The sequence below is a fragment of the Saccopteryx bilineata genome, chromosome 4 (genome assembly GCF_036850765.1).
Source record: "Saccopteryx bilineata isolate mSacBil1 chromosome 4, mSacBil1_pri_phased_curated, whole genome shotgun sequence".
NCBI lineage: Eukaryota > Metazoa > Chordata > Mammalia > Chiroptera > Emballonuridae > Saccopteryx > Saccopteryx bilineata.
In genome coordinates, this window is record NC_089493.1 from 136,931,432 (window position 1) to 136,959,285 (window position 27,854).

Genomic DNA, 27,854 nt, shown 5'->3' on the forward strand with positions numbered 1-27,854 from the left:
CAGAGAAGAAAATACTATGTGATCTCACTTATATGTGGAATCTAATTTTTTTTAAAAAATAAGAAAAGATTTGTGATTGCTGAGGGTGGGGGGAGTGGGTAAAGGCAGTCAAAAGGTACAAATTTCCAGTAATAAGATGAGTAAGTCCTGGAAATGTAATTATAACATGGTGACTATAATTAACACTGCTGTATGTTATATTTGAAAGTTGCTAAGAGAGTACATCTTAAGAGTACTCATCACAACAGAAAAACCACATTTTTGGCCCTGGTCAGTTGACTCAGTGGTAGAGCGTCAGCCTGGCATGTGGAAGTCCAAGGTTCAATTTCAAGTCAGGGACACAAGAGAAGCGCCCATTTGCTTCTTCACCCTTCCCTCTCTCCTTCCTCTCTATCTCTCTTTTTCCCTCTGGCAACCAAGGCTCCATTGGAGCAAAGTTGCCCCAGGTGCTGAGGATGGCTCCATGGCCTCCACCTCAGGTGCCAGAATGGCTCCAACTGCAACAGAGCAACCACCCAGATGGGCAGAGCATCACTCCCTGGTGGGCATGCTGGGTGAATCCCAGTTGGGCACATGGGGGGAATCTGTCTGACTGCCTCCCCACTTCTAACTTCGGAAAAATAAAAAATAAATAAATAAAAATAAAAACCACATTTAAAAAAATCTATATGAGATGATAGATGTTCACTAAACTTATTGTACTCGTTCACAATATATGTAAGTCATGCTGCTGTACACCTTCAACTCGTATAGTGCGGCATGCCAATTATATCAATAACACTGGGGGGAGACCCACTTAGGTGCTTAAATACACATGCATAAGCTGACACTCAAGACGTGCACTCCAACACTCAGACCTGAAAGCACACACTCCATACTGACTTACAAATGCACTGTCAAACACAAAGACAGTGGCACACAAACACACAAACATTCACGCACCCAGGCTCACCTCAGGACCCCAAAGTCATCACTCCTCACGCTGCTCTCAGCTCCTCTTGGAATGTTTTGTCCAGCCAAGGTAAGAGGCCTATAAGGCTGAGGGTGCTGTTGCTGCTAGGGCTTGGCTTCCCCCCAGGCTGGAGCTCCTGAGCCCCATAGCCAGGAACCCAGCCCCACCCCACCCCCAGCCCCAGGTTCCCCCCAGCTGTTGCATCCAGCAGCCCTTTTCGGCAGTCCCGCCCCTGTTGCTGGCAGCCCCATCCTGGCAAGGACTCCTGGCTGAGCTCCTGCTCAGTCCCAGCCTGAGCACTCACTCTCCCAAGCAAGCCCCTATGGCTAACTCAGTGCACAACCACTCTTGGCTGGCCCTCTCCAAGCTGTGGCTGAAGCAGTGGGCCTTCAAAAGAGGTAAGAGGGCAGGCAGTGAGCAGTGGGCACAGGCCACCCAGGCAGGGTTCCTTGGACAAGGTGCCCACCGTCCCACCTCAAGCCTCTTCTTGGCCTGGGTCACAGACTGCCTGAGCCAGCCCCAATTCTGCATCCCTGGAAGCTCTATGGAACACTACAGACTTGTGGGTCCCTCTGGTCCAGGAGGAGACATCTCCCTAGGCTCTGCCATAACTTGTCTTAAAAGGTAAATTTTCAGAAAGGGAGAATTGGCCCTGGATCTCCCTGGATCTCCCTCAGGGCAGCTCAGTAGCTTCCTGGGGCCCCTGATGTTGTTTGAACGGGATGGCTAGAGGACAGAGGCTCAGCAAAGGGGACAAGAGGTGAGACTACACGGGTTCTGATAGGCACCTGTCTGTACACACATGTGCATTGTATTGTGACCCCGCCCCTGGTTCCTGGGCCTCAGTCTACCTCTGTGGGGGTTAGAGTGGCCCTTGGATTATATCTTCCAGCCTGGGTGAATTGTTTTTGCAAAAAGATACTTTTTAAATCTGAGTAGGAATTTAGCCCTTGAAGATAAGCAGATGATGTCCAGGGTCATGATGTGGTACACAGTGTGATAACAGCCCCTGTGGCCACTGCTTTTCCACAAGTACCTCTTCTCAGCCTCAACAAATTCTGGTGACCATCGCTTGCAAGAGCTGCATACTTATTCAAGATGGCAGTGAATGTCCACTCAGGAGATGGGGGTGAGGCATGAGAAGATTCATTAGCTCCTCCATCCACAGACTCTCACTGAGGGCCTATTGTGTGCTGGGCACCTTGCTGGAGAAGACAGCAACATTAAGGGGAACTGAGGGTGGCACTGGGGAGAGAAGGTGGTGATAGACGAGCAATCATAATTATGGAAATTGCTGCCAGTTGTCGAGCCTTGCGAAGCTGGACTCAGAGAGGTTGAGTGACTTGTGCAAGGTCACACAGCAAAGAAAAGCTAGAGGAGTCAGTATTTTAACTGGGTCTGTTCCAAGGTCACCTTTGTTGTGTGTGCTGCCCAGTGAGCAAAGCTGCCAGTGTGGGCAGCTGGAAAGCCGGGGTGAGGGTTAATCCACCGGTGGATGGCAGTGCTGGAGAATTTAACACATCACCCACAGACCAGCAAGGTGCCCGTCTGTGACCCAGGTCCTTATGAAGGTCTACCTGCTCCTGGACACCAGGCCCAGCCGATCTCCCAGCCTGGGTAGGTTGAGGTTGTGACTTATAGGCTGGCTGGTGGGCAAGTGAGCTGTGGGAACCACGGTGACTCTTACATTGTTTTATGGCTGGTGCTGCAGGTGCTGCTGGTGGAAGAGGCTGCCTGGGACCTGAATCCAGGCTGATAGCTCCTTCCAAAGGGGGAGCAGAGAGTGATTCCTCCACAGTGTTCCTCCAATCTTTAGTCCTGCATAGGAAAAATGTCCTGTTTGTGTCCCTCTTAAGCTTTGTAACTGGCTGTCTGGGTGCCTGATGGGACTTCCTGGGAAAATGGGAGGGTGGATTTAAGTAGGCAACAAGGCTGGGGAAAGGGGGTTGGACTTGTGGGGAAGATCCCTGAGATTGGGCTGTACTGCCCCTTTTTCTCAGTTGCTCCAGTTACCCCTTCTGGCCATACTTTTTCATTCATTCTCTAAAATATAATAAGTTCATATTAAGTGCATTCTATACCTCAACTTGATTTCCTTCTTGCCTGGCTTCTCTGCCATGATTTTGAACCTATTCCATCTATATCTCACCAACTCATCTCCTCAGAATGCCATCTTCTGGATGTAATTCATCACTGCATCTGGGCCCTGCCACATTTCCAATACCCCTCAATTATCGATCGATCCATCCATCCATCCATCCATCCACCTAACCATCCATCCAACCAACCAAGTATCTTCCACTCAACCAGCCAACTGTCCATTCATCCATCTGTCCATCTGCCTAACTATACATTTATCCATCTATTTATCTACCATCTAAACATCCATCTACCTCACCATCCATCCACTCATTCACCCATTCATCTATTCAAAAACCAGCCAGCCAACCAGCTAGCCAACTATCCCAGCATCCATCCAACCATCTTAAACATCCATCCATCAATTCAACCACCCATCCATTCATCCATCTAACCATTTATTCACCAATCTATCCACTAATCAACTCACCACAGAACGACCTGTTGCTTATGAATCCTTTGCTTTGAGTTGAAAATCTATGTTTACTTCCCAGCTCTACCTCTTACCAGCCTGACCTTGAGAAAATCAGCCCATCTCTCTAAGCCTCAGCCTCCCCTTCTGTAAAGTGGGGAGTCAGAGGGTTGTCGTGGCAATAGAATAATGCAAGTATGTGATAGGCTCAGCTCTAGCTCAGGTACATAGGATTTGACTGATACACATGTGGTTTTACTACTTGGGGCTTGAAGATGTTAAAGTGGATCAGAGACAGAACCTGCCCTTATGGACCTCACGGTGGAGCAAGGGTCAGCCAACTTTTTCTGTAAAGGGCCAGAGTGTAAAAAATTTTCAGGTTAGAAGGTCATATGTTCTCTGATGCAATGACTGAATTTTGCTGTAGCAGCATGAAAGCTGTCCTACAATGGGCATGGCTGTATGCTAATAAAACTCAGGTCTGGAAACATCTTTGGCCCTTGGAATCTCTGGTATAGAAGTGCACAAATACACTACAACAGAACTACACTACAACAGGAGGTAGAAAAAGGGTGCAGATGGCCTGACCTGTGGTGGCGCAGTGGAATCGACCTGGAATGCTGAGGTCACTGGTTCAAAACCCTGGGCTTGCTTGGTCAAGGCACATATAGATATATGCTTCTTGCTCCTCACCCCTTCTCTCTCTCTCTCTCTCTCTCTCTCTCTCTCTCTCCACCTCTCTAAAAAATTAATAAATAAAAATCTTAAGAAAGAAAAAAGAAAGGTGCAGAGCAACTCAAAGTCTTCTGGCAAAGACTGCAGAGGATCAGAGAGAGTCTTGGTCATCAGGCAGGAAGGGCGGGAAAGAGTGGTGAGGACAGGAGAGAAGCATGCAGCAGAATAGTGAGCTGGGGGTTCATGTGTGTTGAGGGACAAAGTGGAGAGGGCTATGACACCCATCCTGGTGTCACAAACCCTGAATGACAGTCTATGACTTTATGATGCAAAGGTTGGGGCTCAGCATGTCACACCAGGATCAGAGTTGAGTATGTCATCAAGGTCCAGCTCAGCCTGTTCCTGGGTTAGAAACTTCCATCAAAGGACTGAATTTACCCTTGACCTTTCACCTTTAGCCTTTGGATGCCAAATCTGCAGGGTCACAGATGCCAGGCACGAGCTTCTGCCTTTAGGCTCCGCAGGCTGCGCGGTGAAGCAGGCAGTCCCTGCAGCCTTTCCTGAGGTCTCTGAAGGACATGGCCTGGAGATAGGACTGTTACTCCCTCCCAAACTCCCGTCAGCCTCCAGGACCCATCTCTACATCTGGTTTTTCTGCCACTTCCAGCCTGCTTGTTTTATTCCAACATTTCCCGGGCACAGATGCTGCCTCAGTGTCAGGGTGGGGGAGGGGAGGGGCAGGGTTAATGAGGGCAGTGGAACTCTCAGACAGCCTGGGATGTAGCTGGGGAAGTTTAATGGTGGACACTATGGCATTGCCACACCCTGAGACCTGCCAGAGGCATCAAAGGCTCACCTCCTCTGGAGCAAATGGAGCTGAAGCCCGGTGCATCTGCTCAGTCATAACTCTAAGAGAGGCCCCAACAATTTTTTTTTGTTACAACTTCATTGAGATATAATTCACACACCATATAAGTCACCCCTTTATGTGTACAATTCAATGCCTTTTAATATATTCACAGCATTGTGCAGCCGTCACAATTTTAAACCATTTCCATCACCCCACCAAAAAGCCTGTATCTTCACTCCACAATCTCCTATTTCCTAGCCCCAAGCTTTGGCAACCACTATAGTCTACTTCCTTGGGCCCTGTAGATACACCTATTCTGGATGTTTCATGTTAGTGGAATCACATAGTATGTGGCCTTTTGTGACTGGCTTCTTTGACTTAATTAACATAATGTCTTCAAGGTTCAGCCATGTTGTCACCTGTGTCCATGCTTCACTCCTTTTTATGGTTGAGTAACATTCCATTTTATGGATGGGCCACACTTTGTGTATCCATTCATCCCGCTGATGAACATTTGGGCCATTTCCACCTTTTCACTATTAATAATGGTGCTACCTGACAGGTGGTGGCACAGTGGATAGAGCTTTGACCAGGGATGCTGAAGACCCAGGTTTGTAACCCTGAGATCACGTCTTGAGCAGGGGTTCACCAGCTTGAGCGTGGGGTCGCTGACCTGAGGAAAGGGTCACAGGCTCAGCTGAAATCCCAGGGTCAAGGCACGTATGAGAAAGCAATCAATGAACAACTAAGGTGCTGCAACTATGAGTTGATGCTTCTCATCTCTCTCCCTTCCTGTCTTTCTTTCTGTCTCTCTCTCTCTCTTGCTAAAATAAATAGTAGTAATAATAATAATGTTATAAACAGTCGTGTACAAGTGTTGGGGAGGAATGGCTAGGTCGTATGCTAGCACTATGCTTAACTTTTAGAGGAATTGCCAAAATGTTTTCCAATCTCGTTTTTCTATGAGTTTTTTGGGGGGAGGGAGGTTGCACACATGTAAGCTTCATGACCTCCTAAAACTTGGGGCAGCGTGTGTAGATATGCAGCTGAGTGAATAGGGAATGTGAGTGAGTACCGACAGCCCTGAGCTGTCTCCCTCTCTCTGTTTATCCCACATTGGAATAGAGAGGGACATCAGAACCCCACCCTTCTGCCAGCAATGATAACTATAAGTAGGGTGGCCACAAAACGTATTACCCAACCAATACCTGTTGGAGAGTGAAAGAGGGGGTACTCTTACCTTGGCTCAGTAGCATTAACTAGGACTGTCCCCAGCAAAGTGGGACATGGGGTCACCCAGACATGGGAGACACAAGCTATGGAGTGAGTAGGGATCTATCTTGGCACTTTCTAAGTCATCCATCATTCCATGTCCCTCCCTTCTCTCTGCCCCAACATTAGCAGCTACTGCTTTGACTGTGGAAGTGCTGGAAAGTCCTTCCACGTACCCCCACACTGGGCTGCTCCTGCCCCTTCACTACCTCCTTTCTAGGCACTCTCCCCCACCTCCCTTGTTTGAGCAGAGCTCAGGATGTTGTTGGTGGGGGGTGAAGAAGTGAAGGGAGTCCAGATGTCAAAGCAATGAAATAAAATGTGCACAAGGAAGGCACCAAGGTTTGAGGGAGGGTGAATGGAGATTTGAGCAGGAAGTGGGGTGAGGTCTTTATGCAGGCACCCTTAGAGCAGGAATGGGGGTTCTCAGGCAGTGAGTCCTGCAGGACCAGGGACAACGCACATGGGGAAGACCCTGGTGGTCACCAGTGGCTAAGTAGGATATTTGCACTTCTACTTACAGGCAGTGGGTACCTCCATGGGTATCCCAGTAGTCAGGAGTAACATGCTGTAACTATAGTGTAGGGAGTAGGGGCACGGCGAGGGGCTCAGTCTAGAACCCAAGATCAAGTTAGGGCATCCTCTTGACCTGGAGGGCAAGAAAGGTGGCCAAACTGGCCAAGCACCTTGACATTATGCCTGACACACTCTGGGCCCCTTCATTTTTACCAAAGCCCTGAAAAGTGGGTATTGTCACACCTACCTTTCACGTGGGAAAGCTGAGGCTCTGAGAGACGCCTTCTCCAAAGGTGTGCAACTATTAGTGGCAGGTCCAGGAAGGGACACAATCTGATTGATCCCAAAGCCCTTGTTTTCTCCTCTATACCATGCCACCCAAATCCTTGGAACTCAAAGATTCAGGAGGGGACAAGAGACAGCCTGAAGTCTTTCCAAGTGTGGAATCGGGCACCTCATTTGGTCTTAGGGACCCAGCCCTTCCAAATGAGGGTGTTTCAGTGGCACAGGCATGACAAATTGACTTCATTTCATGAACCCACGTAGACAAACTGGAGACAGCTGCCAGAAACAGTGTGCTGGGAGAAATTCCAAGGGGACAAATGGAAAGAGTCTCGTGATTGCATAGAATGTCTGCCACAGGCTCAGGATGAGGAAGTGGTGGCATTCACACTAGATTCAGGATCATTAAGACCATCCTTGCTCCCCCCCTTTATAGATAAGAAAACTGAGGCCCATGGAAAGCCATGGCAGATGCAGAACTCAAGGCTCCTCAGACCTCCCAGCTCATCCCTGACATCTATCCCTCCTTTCTCCACAGGCTCTGAGTCTAAGCCATGTGTCCCACCCTTTGACCCTGGTGCTGCAGTCTTGGCCACTAAGAGCAGCAGCGGATCCTGGAGGCCTGAGCACCTAGACTTCTTCTCTGCCACGGGGGACGAGCAGGCAGGTGTCTGACCACTGAGCAGGCAGGAGCAATGGCACCGGTACCAGCAAGCACACTTTGTTTAGCACCTACATGCCACCAGGCACTCCGTGTCAGGGGCCTCATTAAAACCTGGGAAATTAGTTAGTATCTCATGTTACAGATGAGAAAACTGAAATAATTTCTGGAATAAAAAGAAGAAGGGATGGGAGGGAGGAAGGGTGTATAGAAGGATGGATGGATGGATGGATGGATGGATGGATGGATATATAGACAATGTATGTATGTATGGATGGAAGGGGGAAGGGAGGAAAGAAAAGAAGGAAGGAAGGAAGGAAGGAAGGAAGGAAGGAAGGAAGGAAGGAAGGAAGGAAGGAAGGATAGAAGGGTGGTTCTATGGGTGAGTCGGTATGTAGATAGATGGATGTAACGGGAAGGAAAAGCTCACATGGGAGCTCTGAGCTACAGCAGCTCTGCAGGGTGGTCTCAAGCCAGGTTGAGATGGCCAAGCCATTACAACCCCACATCAATTGTTTGTGGTCTGTGGGCTTCCCAGGAAAGGGTATGATTTCCCAGAAGGGGCTGAAAGCTGGCAACCACCTACTGACATCTTCCACAACATCTGGGGCTGTGTGTCCTCACTGAAGGAGGATCTGGGTGATGTTATACACTGCCCAGCACTCTAAGGAAGGGCATTCTATGTATCTGCCCCTGTTATTTTATATAAGAGTACACTAGAGCCCAAGCAGGGAACAGATTGGCCCAAGTGTCAGGGATGATCCAGGTTAAACAAAAATAGGACCAAGATGCAAATTGAGTTTGGTCCCTTCCAGGGTTCTGGACTTCCTGAGTAGGAACCATGGGCTACGGGCAGTTGGGCAATGAGATGGCGATGGAGAAACTGTGGGTCAGAGGGCACTCAGAGTGTGCAGCAGGCCCTACACCAACACCTGCAAATAAACCCCTTCACCCTGGGTCCCAGTCACTGTCACTTGATCAGCAGAGCTGGAGACAAGAAAAGTCATTGTCTTTGTCCCCTCACTCCCCGTCTGTCTCCAAGCCCTCTGAACATGGCACTTGTATGGCCCTCAGTTCTGTCCACACCTCTTCCTTTTTCTCCTTGGCTCCAGTGGAGGCCACCAAAACCACTCTCCCAGGCCATCTGCACAGATGTCCTCACCGCCCCACCAGCTGCTGTCGCGCCCCCAGCCAAGCCCATCTGGGTTCTGCATCTTGTTTAATCTTTCTTAAGGCAAGCCAGAGCCCCTAGCCTCCCTACCACTGCTGTTTGGAGCTTAGAGGTTTAATCTGTGCTTGGCCTACCCAGACTGCTGATCCAGCCCGACCCCTGCAGTCACCAGGAACCCTTCTGTTGCAGCTGCTGGAAGGTGCTGTGAGCTCTCAAACCCGTGGGCTTCTGAACATCCTGTTCTTTTGTTGCCCGAAATGCCCTCACCCACAGCCTCTGCCTAGCCAACTCCTACTCATTCCTACAAGGTTCCCTGTCACTTCCTCTAGGAACCTGCTCTTGATTGATTGATTCAGATTTGATTGATTAACTGACTACATTTAGTAGAACTCTATTAAAACTATGAACTAATAAGATGTAGATAATTTTTAAATATATGAAACTTGACCAATATTGCCAGTTAAAGGAATAATGTACCTGCCATATGAAGACTACTTTATGTGGTTGGAACTAGGGTTTTCTGGTTTAGTTTTGGCTATGAAAGCTGCACAACAATTGTCTAACTTTTCCTAAGTAAGTTGTGCTTAGTAGGTCTTCACACCACTGGTTACCCTGAGCATTGTGCTTTTTAAAAGGGCTTTTTTAAAGTAAAATTACAATCCAGAATTCCTGTTCCTCCAGACGGGGTTAGCTGGCCCCCTTTCTTCTATTCTTCCTCCAGCCCACTTCCTGGAACATTCCGTCATAGTCGATTATAATTTCCGGGTGTAATTGCCAGTCGTCTCTGGCTAGCTCCAGGTGGCAGGGGACTAACTGGATGACTCTGTCTGACACAGTCATCAACTTGCCCAGAAGAAGGACCCCGACTTCTGAAATATAAAAACAGCAACCACCATTTGCTTCCATTGATTGAGCACTTGCAATGTGCAAACTTCATCTCATGTCACTTGCAGAGCCATCTGACAAGGCAGTATTATGTCCATTTTAGAGATGAGAAAACTGAGTTCCATAGGAACTTGCCTATGGTGACACTGAGCTAATAAAGCCATACCAGGGCTGCAAACATGGACTAAGGCCTTTCTACCAGGCTTCCATTCAAGGACCATCTGTCCTGGTATTTATTTGCTATTTTGCCTGAAACCAATTCCCTTTCTGACATGATAAAGTGGAACAAGGGAAAGCATACGTATGGAGTCACTTTGGTGAGCTACTTTTCCCTAATAGAAAACCAGATAAATGTAGTTAAAGAAACGTTTGTCCATGCACTATTTAAATCAGTACATAGTAAGCCCATCTACAGAGGGATGATTCCTGGGACATCTTACCTCTGTGCCTGACTGAAGACCCCATTCCCCCAAGGTTCCCCAGGGTCCAGGGAGCAGAGCCTGGCTTTATTGCACCCTTCCTGGCATGTGAGGACCAGTTACAGTGTTTAGTCAGATGCCTGGGGAAGGCCCACTGGGCCAGCTCCCACTCTTTCTCACTCAGGAGATGCTGGATGAAAGGTGTAAGTCCCCACAAGCCCCTGCCCCTTCCTCTATTGGTGTGCCCACCACAGGAGCTAGGCAATCTGTGCCCCTGCCCCCACCACTCCCAGCTCTGGCCACTTTCCCACTTCTGCCTCCTGTGAGGGACACCAGATGTAGGAGAGGGAAAAGGGCCTGGCCCAGGCCAAGAGGCTGTGCTGATGTGTTTATATTTATAGGAGGATGAAAACTAGAGACACAGGAAACCTTTCAGGAAAGAGGAGAAAAAAGATTGTGAGGGCACCAGGGATGGGACTGAAGCTCTGAAAGGAGCTACTGCCAAGGTCACAGGAGCAAGCTGGGGTCTGAGGTGTGGGCATGTTGGCAGAGACTAAAGAAGGGACCCTGGTGTGTAAAGGGCAGACGTAGGGGCAGAATAGAAGCAGCCAGGGAGGTGGTAGGGAAATAGATCAGTGGGCACAAAGGAGAGAGATTCCAGAAGAAGGGAGGCCGTGGAAAACAGTATGGCCAGTCCTCAAAAACTCCAACATACAATTATCCAGCAATTCCACTTCTAAGTATCTACCCAACATTTTGAAAGCAGGGACTCAAACAGATATTGGCACCCCCATGTTCAAAGCAGCATTATACACAACAGCCAAAAGGTGGAAACAATTCAAGTTGCCATCAGAATATGATGGATAAACACAGTGCACTTTGTTTACATCCATACAATGTGGCCCATCCATAGCACAGAATCTTATTCAGGCTTAAAAAGGAATGGAATTCTGATAACATGCTAGAATACAGATAAACCTTGAAAACATTATATTAAGTGAAATAATGAGATATAAAAGGACAGATATTGTGTGGTTCTACTTATAGGAAGTCACTAGGGGAGTCAGATCCATAGAGACAGATAGTGGATTAAAGGTTACCTGGGGCTAGTGGGTAGACAGGAGTAGGGGGTTAGTGTTTAATGGAGACAAGGTTTCTATTTGGGCAAATGAAGAGTTCTGGAGATGGATGGTGATATGGATGCACACATAGGGAGTGTACTTAATTCCATTGAACTGTAAACTTATAAATGGTAAAAATAATAATAATAAATTTTGTTATGTATATTTTTCCCATAATAAAAAGAATTAGAAGGAAGAGGTCAGAAATATAGAGCTCCAAGTGGGAGAGGTCAGGAAGAGGCTAGATCCTGCATAACTCCCCCTTCTTATGCCAAAGCAAGTGTGGGCACTGCCGTTGCCTCCTGCCAGCCTCAGCAGGAATCCCTCCGTTCTCCCTCACCGGCTAAAGACTGGCCATGCCAAATGGCCCAGGGATGAGGTTGCAAAGTTGAACAACTAAAATTACAGGATACCTAATGAGATTTGAATGTCCAATATTGCAATGTTTCAGACATACTTATACTAAAAAAGTTAATTATTATTTATTTAAAATTGAAATTTAACTAGATATCCTATATTTTATCCAGTACTACTATCTTGGGGTCCTCTTGCAGAATTCATGCAGGGTGACAGTTTCAGGTCACCAACTAGACAGTCCCTAAGGGCTCCTTGAGATCACATAGTGCCTTGGATGGGAGAGGCCCACCCAGCCACTTGCCTACCAAACCTTATCTGAGTACAGTCCTAACAAAGGCCTAGAAAGGGACAGAGGAACACCGGTCCTCACTTCAAGGCGTCAGGACAATAGCCTGGAGGGCATACCACGTTGGGTCTTGAAGGATGAATAGCAGTTCAGCAGACTGACTCTAAGTGGGTTGGCAGTGAAGGGTCCCCAAGGAGAAGAACAGGCAGGTGCCTTGGCTGGAAAAATTGACAAACAGAATGACTAGGAGAAAGAAAAGGAAGGACAAAGAAAGCAGAAGGAAAAAAGTCGAAAGCAGCAAGTAAAGAGATAGTGTAGAGCTTGGATGCAGAGAGACCTGAATTTGAGCCCAGCTCTGCCATTTCTGTGTAGCTCTGGGTGATTCTTTTTCTTCCCTGTGCCTCAGTCTCCTGATCTGGAAAGTGGGATAACAATGCCCCCTAGTGGAGCTGCTGTGGGATGCACTTCTGTGGATCTAGCAGGTTTCTGCCTCCTGGGTTGGAGGGAACCCAAGGCTTCAGAGGGGCCAGAAGCAAGAGGTGCTAACTCTGGAGCCTCTGTACTATGCTACCTGCTGAGGAGGAGCAGGCATTGAAAGACTGACAGTTCAGATGTTCCAGAATCCTTTCTGGTAGGAAGGAGCATGGCTAGAAACGGGGACAGTGAGCCAGGAGAGTGCAGGGTTCAGTACTGTCATTTCTTCACATGTTGATAATTTGTTCATCATGGATCCCTTTGCATTGCCTTTGAGATGTTCTAAAATTGCATTAAAATATTATCTTGATTCCTGAGTTTTTGGTGCCCTCTTTAGTTCTGTGTCCAAGGCAATTGCCTCACTTGCCTCCCCCTTGTCCCAGCCTGAAAGGGATACTCAGGGTCCAGGAGACCGGTGATCCCCCAGCACCCCCCAGACAAGACTAGGAGCCCTGCCACCACCTGAAATCTCACCATTTGTGGCAAGAATAATGTATCTTTGCATGGCACTTTGACAAGTTGCATTTGCAGGCACGATAAAGCCTTGAAATAAGTAGGATGTGCAGGTAGGGCAGAAGTTCCTTAAGACAATAGGTCAAACAGAAACTCAGAGTAAGGTGAAGTCAGGCCTGCAAGTCCAGACTTCCGGCCCCTTTTTCTGGGATAAGGCCTTGAAGGCCCAGGTGAGACAGACAGCTGCAGGACTGCCCCCCCCAGTTTCACCCCACCAGCAGTGAGAAGGGTAGTTGAGCCCAAGATGGAAAGGAGGGGAATGGGCAGGGTCTGGGTCTTGGGGGCCTCTGCTGCCTTCAGCCAATGACCTCTTCTTCCTACCACCTATAGGAGGATGGTATTCCCGGGAAGCTTGACAAAAGCACAGAGGACCTCAGCCTGGACTTGGGGGCCCTTCAGGGCAGTGAATACCTCCAGGACCTGGGCCTTGGGGCACCTCCTGACAGCCAGCCTGGGGGAACCATGGACAGTGGCCCCCCTAGGAAATCAGCAGGAAGAGATTCATCCTTCTACCGTTCCATGGGGTCCCATGGCCTGCCTCGGAGATTCAGTTGGGAGAGGTCACGGAGCTGCTTAGAGCGCTGGCAGAGGTTGGTCCCCCACCACTGATGTGTTCCATGACACCCCCCCCAGCTACAGAGGTGTCTGCACTGACAAAGGCAGCCCTCTCACAAGACACACATGCATGCTTGGACACAGAGCCTATGTGGGCACACGAATCCGGGTACACGGGCAAACACGCATGTTGAATGAGTATGTATAAGCCCAGATGATGCAGTACATGCACCACGCAGGCAGATGTTATCCCACCACACAAAACAAGTATACACACCACCCACGTTCAAGCCATAGGCTTGCACACTCACTTTGCTTGAACCCATACATATAAGCTTAAACATTGACTTGTATGCCAGTTGCACATGCATGCACAAAGCCACAGATGCACTTGGATCAAAACACAATGGTTGCTTGACTCTACACACACCACAGTGGCAGTCCCAAATATTGAAGGGGGGTGCTTTAGCTACCCCTTGCACCTGACCCCTTCTACCCCTCTCAAGTCACCCCAGTTATAAAGCTAGTCTATGTAAAAATGGAGGGTCTGTGATACAAATGTACCTTCAGCAAATCCACCAGCCTGGCTGCCCCCTTTACTACCCCACTGATATAGGGAGATGGGGACCCCTCTCTGTGCCCTGGAAGCATCATCTGCAGATCTACCTGATCCCCCAGATGCTGGAGTTGGGATGGCAGCCAGGTAGAAAAGACTTGTCAAAGTCCTGACTCCTTCCCCTCTTCCACCAGGCTCAGCCTTGACTCCTCGACTATAAATGAGGGTTCCTGTCTCCCTCGGACCCTGGCTAGCCTTGCCCTGAATCTTCCTGGAAAAGGTCTGCAAGCCTGGACTAAAGATTGTCTGTCTAGGGGTGGGGCCCCAGCAGAGCACCCAGGCAAGGTGGGTGCAAGCAGCTGCCACCCCAGACAATAAAACACACCTCTGGGCCCAGGAGCAGGTGCTGAGGGTAGGAAGGAGTGCCTTACTCATAAGGGCTTACCAGTCATGGCTGGCTGTCTATGCTGTAGCCCATGAGTGGTGAGTCTCTGAGTCCTGACATTCCAGCTCAGACCTAAGGATTATTCACTGAGGAGGGTCCACAGCAGGGGATCCTTGGCCAAAAGTACAAGCAATTGACTGGGGAGCAGGGGGATGTCTCAGCATTTTTGCAGCTGGAAGGAAGCCCTGTCTGGGGTTGGAGTCCACAACTGAGAGGCCTCGTCTCAAGTCTGGGACTCCATCCCACAATTGGGAAATGCTTGAGCATCTTTGTTGGTTACTGTGACCTGGGGACGTGCTGGAATCTGTAACTCACAGTTTCAGGGCCCCAGCCCACAGATTGGGGGTGGGAAGGTACTGCAGCCCATGACTGGGAGGGTATGGCAAGTCTTTGGCTGCTAGGTAAATCCACCTGCCCTATGGCTGGGGGAAACCCTGCATGTAGCTAGAGGCTGGAGCCAAGATCATTTATCTGGGAGCCTTCCTGCAGCCTGGAGTGCCTACCTGGCTGAGCGAGATCCTTGCTGCCTGCAGGAATGTGACAGCCTGAAGAAAAGAATGAGGTCACAGTCCGTTCCTGTGTCTTTGGATGAGATCAGCTCCCTAGAGATTTCTCAGGCTTTGGAGGTGCCCACCCCAGCTGTGCAAGGTAGCCATGCCTAGTGGGTTCCCTCATTTAAACCAAGTAGGTTGTGTGTGTGTGTGGGGGGGTTGTCAGGAGAGTGCCCTGGATGGGGTCCCAGCTGGACCCCAGAGGAGATGGAGGGGGCTTAAGGTCCCTGGAGGTCCCGAGGGAGGGAGTTCCAGAGAGAAAGAGAGGCCTCCAGCACGGAGCCAAGGTGGACTGCACCTTGCTCTCCCTTCTGTCTCTGACTCTGTTTCTTTATCTCCCTGTCTGTCTCTGAATCTCTGTCCTAAGAGCTGTCTCTATCCAGTGTCAGACAGACCTGCAGGCTAAACTTGAATCTACCCTTTCTAACAAGTCTCAGCCTCTGCAGCTTTCTCCATAAATTGAGACAATAAATGTTACCTCCTTGGGGCCACTTGGGGGTTCAGTGAGCGCACACGTGCAAAGCACTTAGCACATTGTAAGGTCTGTGAGACTCTGGAGACTCTTCTGTCCCTGGCTCTCTTCCCTCTTCACGCCTCTCCTCCTGTGAGTGGCAAGTCCTCTCTGGCTGGTCTCCAGTTCTGCAGGGGTGGGTCACGGGGCCCATTGCATGGCTGGCCCTACCCCAGAGTTCCTCACACCTGTGTCTCCTGGTGTGGGGCTACTTCCAGGCCTGGAGCCCCCAGTGCTGGAGTGTCTGGAAAAGGACCATGTGCAACCAGAGCATGTGTAAGTGTCTGCCCTATGCAGGGGCAGGGGGTAGGGGGAGCCCAGTGGACGGTCAAGGGGTCAGGAGGGAGTGTACAGGCTGCAGTGTTGTTGGCAGTAAATGACTGGGGCAGTCATAGTCCCCCCATAACCTCAGTCTTCTCTCCCACACCATCCTTCACTTGGGCAGGGGACCCTGGCCTCTCAGAAAGCTTTCAACATGGCATTAGGAGAGGGGTTGGGGCTCCTGGTTAGGGTCTGCATCAGGACTTGTGGCAGGGGAGGCTACCCCCGCTCATCTCGGGGAATATGTCTATAATGAGACAACTGTGGGCTGTTTTTGTTTTTTAATATATATATATATTATTTATTCAATTTGGTTTTTGGTTTTTGTTTTAGAGAGGAGAGAGGGATAGACAGAGAGAGAGAAGGGGGAAGGAACAGGAAGCATCAACTCCCATATGTGCCTTGACCAGGCAAGCCCAGGGTTTCAAACTGGCAACCTCAGTGTTCCAGGTTGATGCTTTATCCACTGCGCCACCACAGGTCAGGCAACTGTGGGTTGTTTTGTTCCCACTCCAGGCTGATGGTCCAGCAGGTGCTGCAAGAACTTCGACAGTACCATGGGTAAGAGGAAGGGGGACAGATAAGGGAGTGACAGGTATGGGGGACAGGTGTGGGAAACATGAAGGTGAAGTCTGGGGACAGGTAGGAGAGTGGACAGGTATGGGGGACAGGTGTGGGAGAGGACAGATGTAGGAGATAGGTTGTGAAGAATTGTGGGGATCACACGTCTGGAGGAACAAGGATGGAAGACAGGTGTGGAAGCACAGGTGTAAGAGGACAGGTGTGAGCATAAACAGAGATGGGGGACAGGTGTAGGAAACAGGTTGTAGAGAAGCAGGGAGAAAGGGACAGGAAGAGTGGGAGGAGAGGTGGTCGGGAAAAGAACGGGGCTATCAGGTGGTGAGGAGAGAGCTGCACTAGCCCATCAGACACCTCTGCACAAACGAGAAAGGGTCATCTTTCCCAAACTCTGCCTGCTGTCAGAACATACGCCCCGTGACCATCTGTACAAGCCCACATATGCAGGAAGGGTGGGCTTTTGGACCATGGCACCGGGCAGATATCTATTCACAGCAGTCCTGAGGGAGAGGGGCAGGAGGGGGACAGCTGGGGAGGGAGGGAGCTGCTGACCCAGGTGTCTGTCCCCTCTGGTCCTAAAGGCCCCTGCAAACCACTCACTTGTCAGTGGGCCTGAGAGGAGCTCGCTCAAACCTCACCTGGTTTGAGTTCCTGTCAGAGTAAGTAGGCAGATGGAAGCTGCAGGCAGGCAGGTGGGTGGGATCCTGGCACTGGATCTGCACAGGCGTGTACTGGTGGAGCTCTGCACCCCGCTCTGAGCTGGGGCCCCCATGCTCTCACTGGGATCACCAAGAGCAACAGTGGGGGTGAGGGTGGGGCTCCTCATACACCCGGAAGTGGGAAGAAGGCTTCCTGGAGAAGGTGGCAGCTGGGGCTGGGTTCTGATGGAAAAGTAGATTTGAGGGTGGGGAAAAGAAAACAGTACCTTCTGGAGGAACAGCAAGGACTGGGGAATAGTGTCAGGGTGTGACTGGGAGAAGGGACAGTGAGGGAAGTCAGCAGAGGCCAGATTTCCTCTGCAAAGCTAAGGAGCATAACCCTTTAGTGACTGAGGATGGTGAACACAGGCAGGGCTGGGCCGGTGAGGGCACAGACTGGAGGTGCGGAATCTCACTCCAGGGAATAGATGGATTCTGCCAGGCCGGGTTTGTTTGTCACTGACCTAGTATTTATTAAATGAGGGTGTGCCCATAATCCAGGAGAGGCGTGACAGTGATCTGGGGCTTGAGTGTTGTGGGAGGAAAGGGCAACTGGATTTGAGAGAAATCTGGCAGTAAGAATGGGCAGGATTTATAGTCTGATTAGATAGCAGGTGGGGAGGGGTGAGTCAAAGGGAGGAGACAGAGATGACAGAGCCAAGATTTCTAGCCTGGGCCCATCAAGGGACCTCAAGCTTGAGACTATGTCACTTGGGCCCTGCAAACTCAGTCCCTATGGTTCTTGGAACTTTGTAAACAGCCTCAAATATTTGTTGAGTGAATAAGTGAGTGGAAGAAGGAGGGAGAGAGTTGGGGACTGTAGAAAGGGTGAAACAGGAGAGGAAGGCCACAGGGAGATGGATGGCAGACACATTCCAGGAGCAACATACAGGGCTGGCTCAGAATGGTCTTCTGGGCCTACTGTCCCCTTTTCATCCATCTTTTCACCTCTTAGGAGTGAGGATGGAGCCAGCAAGATGGAGAGGAGTGACAGGGGCACCGCCAGAGTGAAGCACAGACTCAGTTCCCTCCACAGTTGAGTCACCAGGCATAAGGACAAGGTCAGGAGGTGGGACCCAGACCCCCCCTCTTCAGTATGTCAGGGTGCTCTTGGCCCTAGAGCCCTGTAATTCAAGGTAGGTCTGGATGCACAAAGCATTCTAAGCCCCACCTCTGTCCTCCACAGGGGAGGAGCCCAGCACATCTAAAGGACAAAGGTCAGGATGCTCCAGAGAGAAAGGAATGTGTCAATGGCCACCAGCTAGCACAAGGAACCTTCTTTGACCACTCCAACTGCCCCCAGTGCAGCAAACACTATCTCAGCTCTAGTAAGTCAGTTGGCCCAGCCGGTCCCCTTGGATGGCAGCCACTTTCTCTCCTTTACTTTTTCCAAACTGTTCTTGTGGCCTCCTTCACTTACTGCATTCTTGTCCCATTTCATCCTTGCCAAGGGTGGACTGACCTTGGCTTCTTGGAGAGCACCGGGGATCAGTCCTTAAGGGTAGGGACCATTTGGTTAGCTAGGGGTCAAAAAAATTCCCTTTAAGTCTCAGTTTCATCATTGTAAAAATCCTCTTCAAACTGAGGCAGTGTACTAGTTAACTAGGACTGCATAACAAAGTTCCACAATCTGTGTGGCATGTATTCTCACAGTTCTAGAAATGTCTGAGAGCAAAGTTCTTACAGAAGGTGCTAGGAAAGGGTACATTCCAGGACTCTCTCCTTGTATCTGGTAGTTGCTTGGCCTGTGGCCACAAAATTGCATCCCTTGCTTGGGATATTCCCTGTGTGTGGGTCTGTGTCCCAATTTCTCCTTTTTATAAGGACACCAGTCATATTGCATTAGGGACCCATGCTGCTCCAGTGTGACCTTATTTGAACAAACGACATCACCAATGATCATCTTTTTAAATAAGGTTGACTTCTGAGATACTGGGCGATTAGGACTGCAACCTATGAATTGGAGGAGGGATACAGCGCACTCCACAACAGGCAGCTTCCTGCCTATCAGAGCTCTCCAGGGAATAACAGTCAAGATCTCTGCTTAGGGAAGAGTACTGGGTTCAAGAGACCCTAGAGGGTCATGACTCTGGTCTTCCTGTGATTTAGAGGTTTGCCTTTTGAAAGAGTCCCACTTTGTAGGGATGGAGGGAAGGTAGCGGCAATTGTGTGTCAGTAAAGTTGTGCATGATGGTTGTAGTGAGCATTCAGACTGTGGACTGTGGGCTAGTGAAGGGTCCTCAACCTTGGCACTATTGTGGGGGACAGTCTGATGCACTATATGATGTTGGGCAGCATACCTGGCCTTCACTCATTAAATGCTAGTAGCATGCCTGCCATGAATCAGGACAATGAAATATGGCCCAGACATGGCCAAATGTTCCCTGGAGGACAGGGTTGCCCAGGTGAGAATCAGTGAGATGGAGAACAGCCTTGTGAACTGAGCCACAGATTTTGCATTTCTCGCATTTCCTGGCTCCATATAAGGCATTAGTTCCTTCTTCCTCATTCCTTCCTCTTTTCAGAGTGTCTCAGCCCAGCTGTCTTGCCTGGTGTAAGGCTGTGGGTGTCCTGCTAGTGGCTACTGTTGTCAGGGTTGTGCTGCTTTGAACTTTCTATTCATCAAAGGAGCTACAACCTGCACTCTGACACACAACTTGTTTTTAGTGAGGCTGGCATGGGCTTTGCAAAGTGCAAAGTGCACTGACCTCAATGTCCTGAAGTCCTTTTAAACAGCAGGTGATTTCCGGTTCCTGCTGATTTCCTGTGTTTTATGGGGGGCACATGAGGCCAGAACAGTGGAGGGATTGAGTTGGGCAGGATACAGGAGGGCCTTACTGCCGGGCCAGCATCAAGCTTCTGGAGCCCTATCTGAGGCATCTGACTTAAGGGGCAGCTGAGAAGTTGGCAGAAAAAAGGATAAGGCCAAAGATCTAGAACCAGCCATAGATGGTATATAAGTGAGTGGCTGCTTCCATACTACAGAGGCAGGTGGAGTGTTTTGCAGCATGATTTCAAAGCTGAAAATATTTACTATGGGGCTCTTTAACAGAAAAAGTTTGCTGATCTATAAACTACCTTACTTTGAAGCAAGAAAATGACTTACTCTACCTAGCAGATCAATAAACTCTTTAAAATACGATTTTTTTTAATTAAGTGAGAGCAGTGGAGGAAGAGAGACAGATTCCCACATGCCCCCGCCTGATTGTGATCCACCGGGCTAGCCTCCTATGGGGTGATGCTCTGCCCATCTAGGACATTGCTTGGCAACTGAGCTATTTTTAGCAACTGAGGTGGAGACTGCACAGCCATCTCAGTACCTGGGGCCAACTCGCTGGAGCCAATCAAGCCATGGCTGCAGGAGGGTGAAGAAAGAGAGAGAAAGAGAGAAAGAGGGAAGGGGGATGGGTAGAGAAGCAGATGATCACTTCTCCTGTGTGCCCTGACTGAGAATTGAACACGGAAAGTCCATACACTGGGGTGACACTCTATCCACTGGGCCAACCTGCCAGGGCCACAAATATGACCTTGAAAGAGGAGGGTTCCAATAGAAACTAAATTTTTTTTTTAAGTATCAGTTTTTTTTGTTTTTTTTATAGGGACAGAGAGAGAGTCAGATAGAGGGGTAGATAGGAACAGACAGACAGGAACGGAGAGAGATGAGAAGCATCAATCATCAGTTTTTTGTTGCGACACCATAGTTGTTCATTGATTGCTTTCTCATACGTGCCATGACCGCGGGCCTTCAGCAGACTGAGTAACCCCCCACTCGAGCCAGTGACCTTGGGTCCATGCTAGTGAGGTTTTTGCTCAAGCCAGATGAGCCCGTGCTCAAGCTGGCAACCCCGGGGTCTCGAACCTGGGTCCTTCCACATCCCAGTCTGACGCTCTATCCACTGCGCCACTGCCTGGTCAGGCTAGAAACTAATTTCTTAAACATCATTTTACAGTAACAGAAGACTTTGCACAAATAATAATAATAATAATGGGTAACGTTACACCACTGAACATTTACAATATCTCAAACACCTTGTATTTTAAACAGATTTCTCATTAACCCTCACAATAACTCTGTAAAATAGGCACTAGTATTTTCCCTTTCTACAGATGAGGAAATGGTAGCCCAAAGTAGTTAAGTTCTTGCTCAACATCACACAGGCAGGATGCAATCTCAAAACCTGAGCCCCTGATCACCAATTCACTGCCACATTATGCTATTTGATTTTTTAAAAATTCATTTTAGAGAGGTGGGGGGGGGAGATAGAGAAAGAGAGAGAGAGAGAGAGAAGAGGAGGGGGAGGAGCAGGAAGCATCAACTCTCATATGTGCCCTGACCAGGCAAGCCCAGGGTTCTGAACCTGCGACTTCAGTGTTCCAGGTTGACGCTTTATCCACTGCACCACCACAGGTCAGTGATTGTTTCTTAAATAACAATAATATAATCTTTTGGCTTGACTGGTGGTGGCACACTGGATAGTGTCGACCTGGGAAACTGAGGACCCAGGTTCGAAACCCCAAGATCATCAGCTTCAGCGAGGGCTCACTGGCTTGAGTACAGAATCATTAATGGGATCCCATGGTTGCTGGCTTGAGCCCCAAGGTCTCTGGCTTGAGCAGAGAGGGTCACTGGCTCAGCTTGAGCTCCTCACTTCCCCATTGTATGAGAAACAGTCAATGAACAACTAAAGTGATGCAACTACGAGTTGATGCTTCTCATCTCCCTCCCTTCCTGTCTCTCTTTCTCATCAAAAAATAAAATAATATTTTAATTTTTTTAGTTGTACCCAAAACAAAATTTTATATTTTAAAAGAAAATAAATATCTCAATTTTTAAAAAAGAAAACACATGAAGAAAAAAATTAAATTACAGCTGCCTGAAGAGCAAAAGTTTAATACTGTATATCAAAGACATTTTGTTGTTTGATGTGCTTATTGTCAATATTTGAGGGCAATTTTTAAAATTTATTGATTGATTTCTTTTTTAGAGAAAGAGGAAGGGAGAAAGAGAGACAGAAACACTGATCTGTTCTTGTAGTACATGCACTGACTGGTACCCACAACCTAATACCCACAGCCCTTGCATATCAGAACAATGCTTAACCAACCAAGCTATATGGCCAGGGCTAGGGACAATTTTTTAAGGTTTTCTCACTGAAACGGTATTAATAGTAGCTGTGTATAATAATATTTAAAATAACAAGAAATTGGCCCTGGCTTAGTTGGTTAGAGCATCTTTCAGATACACCAAGGTTGCAGGTTCAATCCCCTGCCAGGGCACATACAATAATCAGCCAATGAATGCATAAATAAATGGAACTACAAATCAATGTTTCTCTCTCTCTCTCTCTTTCTCTAAGATCAATTAATAAATAATTCTATTTAAAAAACAAGAAACTGAAAACACCTTTATACCATATTTTCTCAAACTGTTCTAAAGACAGCAAATTCATGCTCAGCTGTTTTTCCTTTGCTTTAAAATAAGCTACCAGTAATTCTAATATTAAGCATTCAGACTTGCAAAAATGTTTTGCATGAGTCCTTACCTTCTATAAAAGCCTAAAATAGCTAAGGAGAGATTAGAGTTTATTTTCAAATTCTATGACTGGCATTTTATAATCTCTTATCAGACTTACTGGCAAAATACCAGATATTAAGGATCAGATTGAACTCTTTGGTACAAGCATAACACTGTTATTAACTGTTCTTGTGGCTAGCAGAAACCATTGAGTAACCAAGTCTAGAATACAATGCAAGGCAGGGCAGGAGCCATACTTAATGTTTTGTTTTGTTACAGGAAAAATCAACACTAATTATATACTCTAAAGAAACTAACTCCTACATAGAGATTTGACCTTTGGGTTTGCTATCATGTTAAAATCTCTACGTAGGAGACATCACTTGATATCTAAGACAATTCTTTGAGATTAAGGAATATTTGAGATTGTGTAAAAGAAATGATAGCAGTAGCATTTAGCAAGGTGCCTGGTATGGAAAGGCAATAGTAGCACCTATCATCATCATCACTATTTGTTGTTATTGTTAGGACAAAGCTAGTGTCTAAATCATAGACCCTAACCCTGGGCTTTGACCCCAGCCCCCACACCTATCTAAGGAGGCACATGAGGCCAGATCAGCTGTGTCTCACTCCCAAAAGGCTGAGAGCAGGCACCTCCCGGGTATAACTCACCAAAAGCCTATCTACCATCAGAGGTATTCAAAGGCACATATCACTGTCTGTCCCTCATGGGAAAGAGCCCCACAGTAAGTTAAACAGAATAGGGAATGAGTCATTCTCCAGATAATTACAGAAGGTGAATTTCCAGAATAAAGCTGACATGCTTTCTCAGAGATCAGCCCCTCTAAAGGAATACTATTCTAGACAGTCCTGTTCCTGACGTTTACCTTTGAGGCCCTTCAAGGTCGGACCCCACCCACCTCTCCACCCTTTTCTCCCACTCTTCAGCCACCCAGGTTCCAAAGCCCAGGCACCCTGATGTCTTGTGGCTGCTCCTACAGAGCACCTTTCTCATTCAGGGCTGCTCCTAGAACTCCTTGAGCCACCTCTTACTCACCCTTTAAAATATAGTGCAGGTCCACTTGCCATGTGAAGACTGTATTTGGTGACTGTTAAGTGTCTGAGCCTTTCTTAGGCTAGTTGCTGCCAGCTGAGGATCATTCTTCCCCCCAGGGGATATCTGGCAATATCTGGAGATATATATATATTTTTTGTTTGTTTTGTTTGTTTTGCATTTTTCCGAAGCTGGAAACAGGGAGGCAGTCAGACAGACTCCTGCATGCGCCCCACCAGGATCCACCCGGCACGCCCACCAGGGGGCGATGCTCCGCCCATCTGGGGCGTTGCTCTGCTGTGACCAGAGCCATTCTAGCGCCTGAGGCACAGGCCATGGAGCCATCCTCAGCGCCTGGGCCATCTTTGCTCCAATGGAGCCTTGGCTGTGGGAAGGGAAGAGAGAGACAGAGAGAAAGGAGAGGGGGAGGGGTGGAGAAGCAGATGGGCACTTCTCCTGTGTGCCCTGGCTGGGAATCGAACCCTGGACTCCCGCATGCCAGGCCAACGCTCTACCACTGAGCCAACCGGCCAGGGCCTCTGGAGATATTTTTGATTGTCAGGAAGAAGGGGTGCTACTTACATCTAATGGGTACAGGCCAAGAATGCTGTTAACATTCTCCAATGTACGGGACAGCCCCCAACTCCAACAACAGAGAATTTGTCCAGCCCAATTATCAATAATGCCAAGATTGAGGAATGCTGCTTTAGGCTTAAGCTCTCTGTGTCTCCTTAGCTCTCAGCAGAGTCCATGGCCTATGGTAAGGATTCAATAGATGAAGAATGATTGGATGGATAAAAGAAAGATAAGAGATACCTCTCCTTGCCAGATTCCGTGAAAAAAGTCAGTTTCTACATTTAGGGGAGAGCTGTGTCGACCCACTGAGACCTCAAAGGACCCAAGTTAGGGCTTCTAACCTCAATCAGAGTTGGGTGTCTGATGAAGCATTTCCTTACACTTCCGGAGTCTCCAGATCCCTGGACATGCTTCTGCTTTTGACCATGAGGACTGAACTTAAACTGAAGGCAGGTTACTTGGGGACCCCCCACCTATACCCCAGTTTCTGAAGTAAGGGCTCTTGACCACAAATTGTGTTTTGAACCGAGTTTGATTTGGGGAGATCTTGGCCTGGTGGACCAGCTTGACCCTTGGGTGAGAAGTACTTGGCTTCTCTCCTGGTTATTTGCCCAAAGGCCGTACCTGTGAAGAACCTGGATTGGACCAGCCACCTCCAGACTGGGATGCCTGACGGCACCTGAGGAGGTGCTAGCACTGGGGGAGGTATCTGGCAGGTCCATGGGTGTCTAAGAATACCTGTGTGAAGGTGTCTGGCATGTGTTTCAGACTCTGACACCTGTTTCAGCATATCTGATCATATCTGTATTGGGGGTATCTGGTTTGTGTTTTGGGGAAGGATCTAGAAGTTTCTGTATAGAGCCTCTTATATGTTTCTGGGTCTCTGAAAGCCTGTTTGGGGGATCTGATGACTCCTGAATGGAAGTATGTGGTACCTTGGGAATATTTGGCATGTTATTCAGATTCTGAATGTTAGTATTAGGGTTCTAACAGACCTAGGTAGGGTGTCTGAACAATTTTCTGGTGCCTGAAAGCATATTTAAGGTATCTGATGGCACCTGCCTGAGTGGGTGTCTGGCATGTATTTGGGATACCTGGGGGTACCTATGTTGGTGTGTTTGGGACCACCTGAGAGGTATATAACTAATTTTTCCCAGTCTTCTAGTTCCGCCTGTAGTCAACATTGCCCCTTTTTCGTAGGTGACAAATCTGTTCTCTCCATTTCTCTTACCCGCCTTTCTCCCCCCAGACTAGTCTTCAACCGCACCAATGTCCCCAGGCGCCCGCTGACCTCCCCAGGCCCCAGATTTCCCCGTAAGACCCCCAACCACGGAGCTCCCCACCCAGAACCCCGCCCCATTAATTACCCAGGCCACCGATGACCCCCACCTCGCCCGACTCGCACCTCAAGGATCGTCCTCGCCCTCCTCGCAAGTACCCTCCCCAGCAGTCCCCACATGCCCCACAAATAGAGGGGACGCCCCATCCCAGCCGCTCCAAGTCCGTTCGGAAGCAAAACTCTTCAGACTGAAAGGCACGTGAGGCCCCGCCCCCTCGGGACCACACCCTTGCGTCCGCCCCCGGGGGCGGGGCTGCGCCTGCGTGCCTGGCCCGCGCGGCTTCCCGTTTCCGGCTCAGCTTTGCAGCTGTCTGTGGGTGCACCGAGGGTGGGCGGCGGCGGCTGCCGGGGAGCTGCCTGTGAGAGGCCACGCCGAGGTAAGGGCGGCAGGGCGGGCCCGAGGAGAACGGCCCTCGGGAGGAGGCCTCGGGTCCGGGAAGGTGACGTCGGGCCCCTGTGGCGTCCTCCAAGCTCTTCTGCGTGTCTCCGGCGAATGCAGAGGTGCAGGCGATGCCCGCCGGCCGCATCCGAGCCCCAGCGCTTGGACGTTGCAGCCTCCCCTTGATCGGGAGGGACAGGTCATTGGGCTTCAGGTCCGGGGGCACCTGAGGCAGGTCCAGGGGTGCGAAAATAACCATAACTGTAACCAGCACCGTGATGCTTATGTCCTCCATGGAGAACACATTTCCTGGAGTAGAGGTCCTCTGTGCCACTAAGCGTTTGGGTAACAAAACCCCCAAGTGTATGTGTCCAGTGTCTTGCAGAAGCATTTAGATGGTGCAGTGCAGTCTTCATTGCGGTCCGTGGTGCTTGCACGGTTTGTTGTAGCTGACTTCGTGACTTTTTCACCTGTTGCTGTGTTGTGATCAAAGCGGTAGAAGAGATGACTGATCTAGAGGCTAAAACGTTTTTTTGAAGTTTTACCCCCGAAGTGAAGAGTACACTTTCCCTCACTGCGTTGTTGAGGGAGAGTAGAATTCCAGCCAGCCGGTTAAAGGATCCCTCTCTTCTGGTTGAATAGAGACCGTTCAGGATAGTGTGAACAGTCCCATGGCCAATGGCAATTTAGGGATGATTTTGCACGTGTCCGGGTGAGTGATTAATCCTGGAGATACATGGAGAAATGTCAAGAGGACAGGCTTGAGTGTCAAATCACAACTGGGTTCTGGTCCCAGTTTCCACCACATATTAGCCATGTAAGCTCACTAAGTCTCAGTTTCCCATCTTTAAACTGGTAATAAGGATTAGTTGAGGATTTGATGAGAAATGTTTAAGGTGCATAGCAGAGTGCTTGGCAAATGGTGGAGATTCAATAAATGTTACATCATTTGTGCATAGGCTCATGCCCTTTATCTTTAGGTTGTATTTTTAGGTTGACATTAAAGGTAACAGAGAGTCTGGAGAATTTGAACATCTCAGTTGTTTGGACTGGGTCAAAGTTTACATTTTATCAAAAGTTTGCAATTTCGGCCCCGGCCGGTTGGCTCAGTGGTAGAGCGTAGAGCGTCGGCCTGGCGTGCAGAAGTCCCGGGTTCGATTCCCGGCCAGGGCACACAGGAGAAGCGCCCATCTGCTTCTCCACTCCTCCCCCTCTCCTTCCTCTCTGTCTCTCTCTTCCCCTCCCGCAGCCGAGGCTCCATTGGCGCAAAGATGGCCCGGGCGCTGGAGATGGCTCCTTGGCCTGTGCCCCAGGCGCTGGAGTGGCTCTGGTCGCAGCAGAGTGACGCCCCCTGGTGGGCGTGCCGGGTGGATCCCTGTCGGCGCATGCGGGAGTCTGTCTTCTGACTATCTTTCCCCGTTTCTAGCTTCAGAAAAATACAAAAAAAAAAAAAAGTTTGCAATTTCTACAAATCAAGTCATTTTGAGAAAAAAGTTATTTCAAAGCAAATAAGAGCATACAGCTAGAAGGCATAATAAATTTAGTTCTTGTAAATGTACTTTGTTTTACTTTTGATTAGCTTTTCACTTTTGAATGGCATGTTTTAAAGAAATGTAAAAGTGATTCTGTGATTCCATTTTTTTTTAAGTCGACTTTGATAGCTGCAGTGGCATCTACATTGTTTCTGGCATAAACCAAGGTATAATTTTCATTCCTGTCACACAGTAGCAATTACCGTTTGTTTCCCTTGTCACCAGCCATTGGGACTAGAGCTGTGGTCACGAGCTGTG

General features: G+C 48.8%; 1 protein-coding gene across 1 annotated transcript in view; it reads left to right on the forward strand.

Annotated features, from left to right (window-relative positions):
- Positions 1–1,274: 1,274 nt before the first annotated feature.
- ARHGEF18 (Rho/Rac guanine nucleotide exchange factor 18) overlaps positions 1,275–27,854 on the forward strand; it is an 87,391-nt gene continuing 60,811 nt past the window's right edge. The window contains 10 exon segments of the mRNA XM_066278461.1: positions 1,275–1,350; positions 7,637–7,761; positions 13,316–13,575; positions 14,291–14,441; positions 15,075–15,189; positions 15,822–15,879; positions 16,441–16,485; positions 17,085–17,162; positions 18,157–18,262; positions 18,388–18,529. Coding sequence (XP_066134558.1) covers positions 1,275–1,350; positions 7,637–7,761; positions 13,316–13,575; positions 14,291–14,441; positions 15,075–15,189; positions 15,822–15,879; positions 16,441–16,485; positions 17,085–17,162; positions 18,157–18,262; positions 18,388–18,529 — 1,156 coding nt within the window.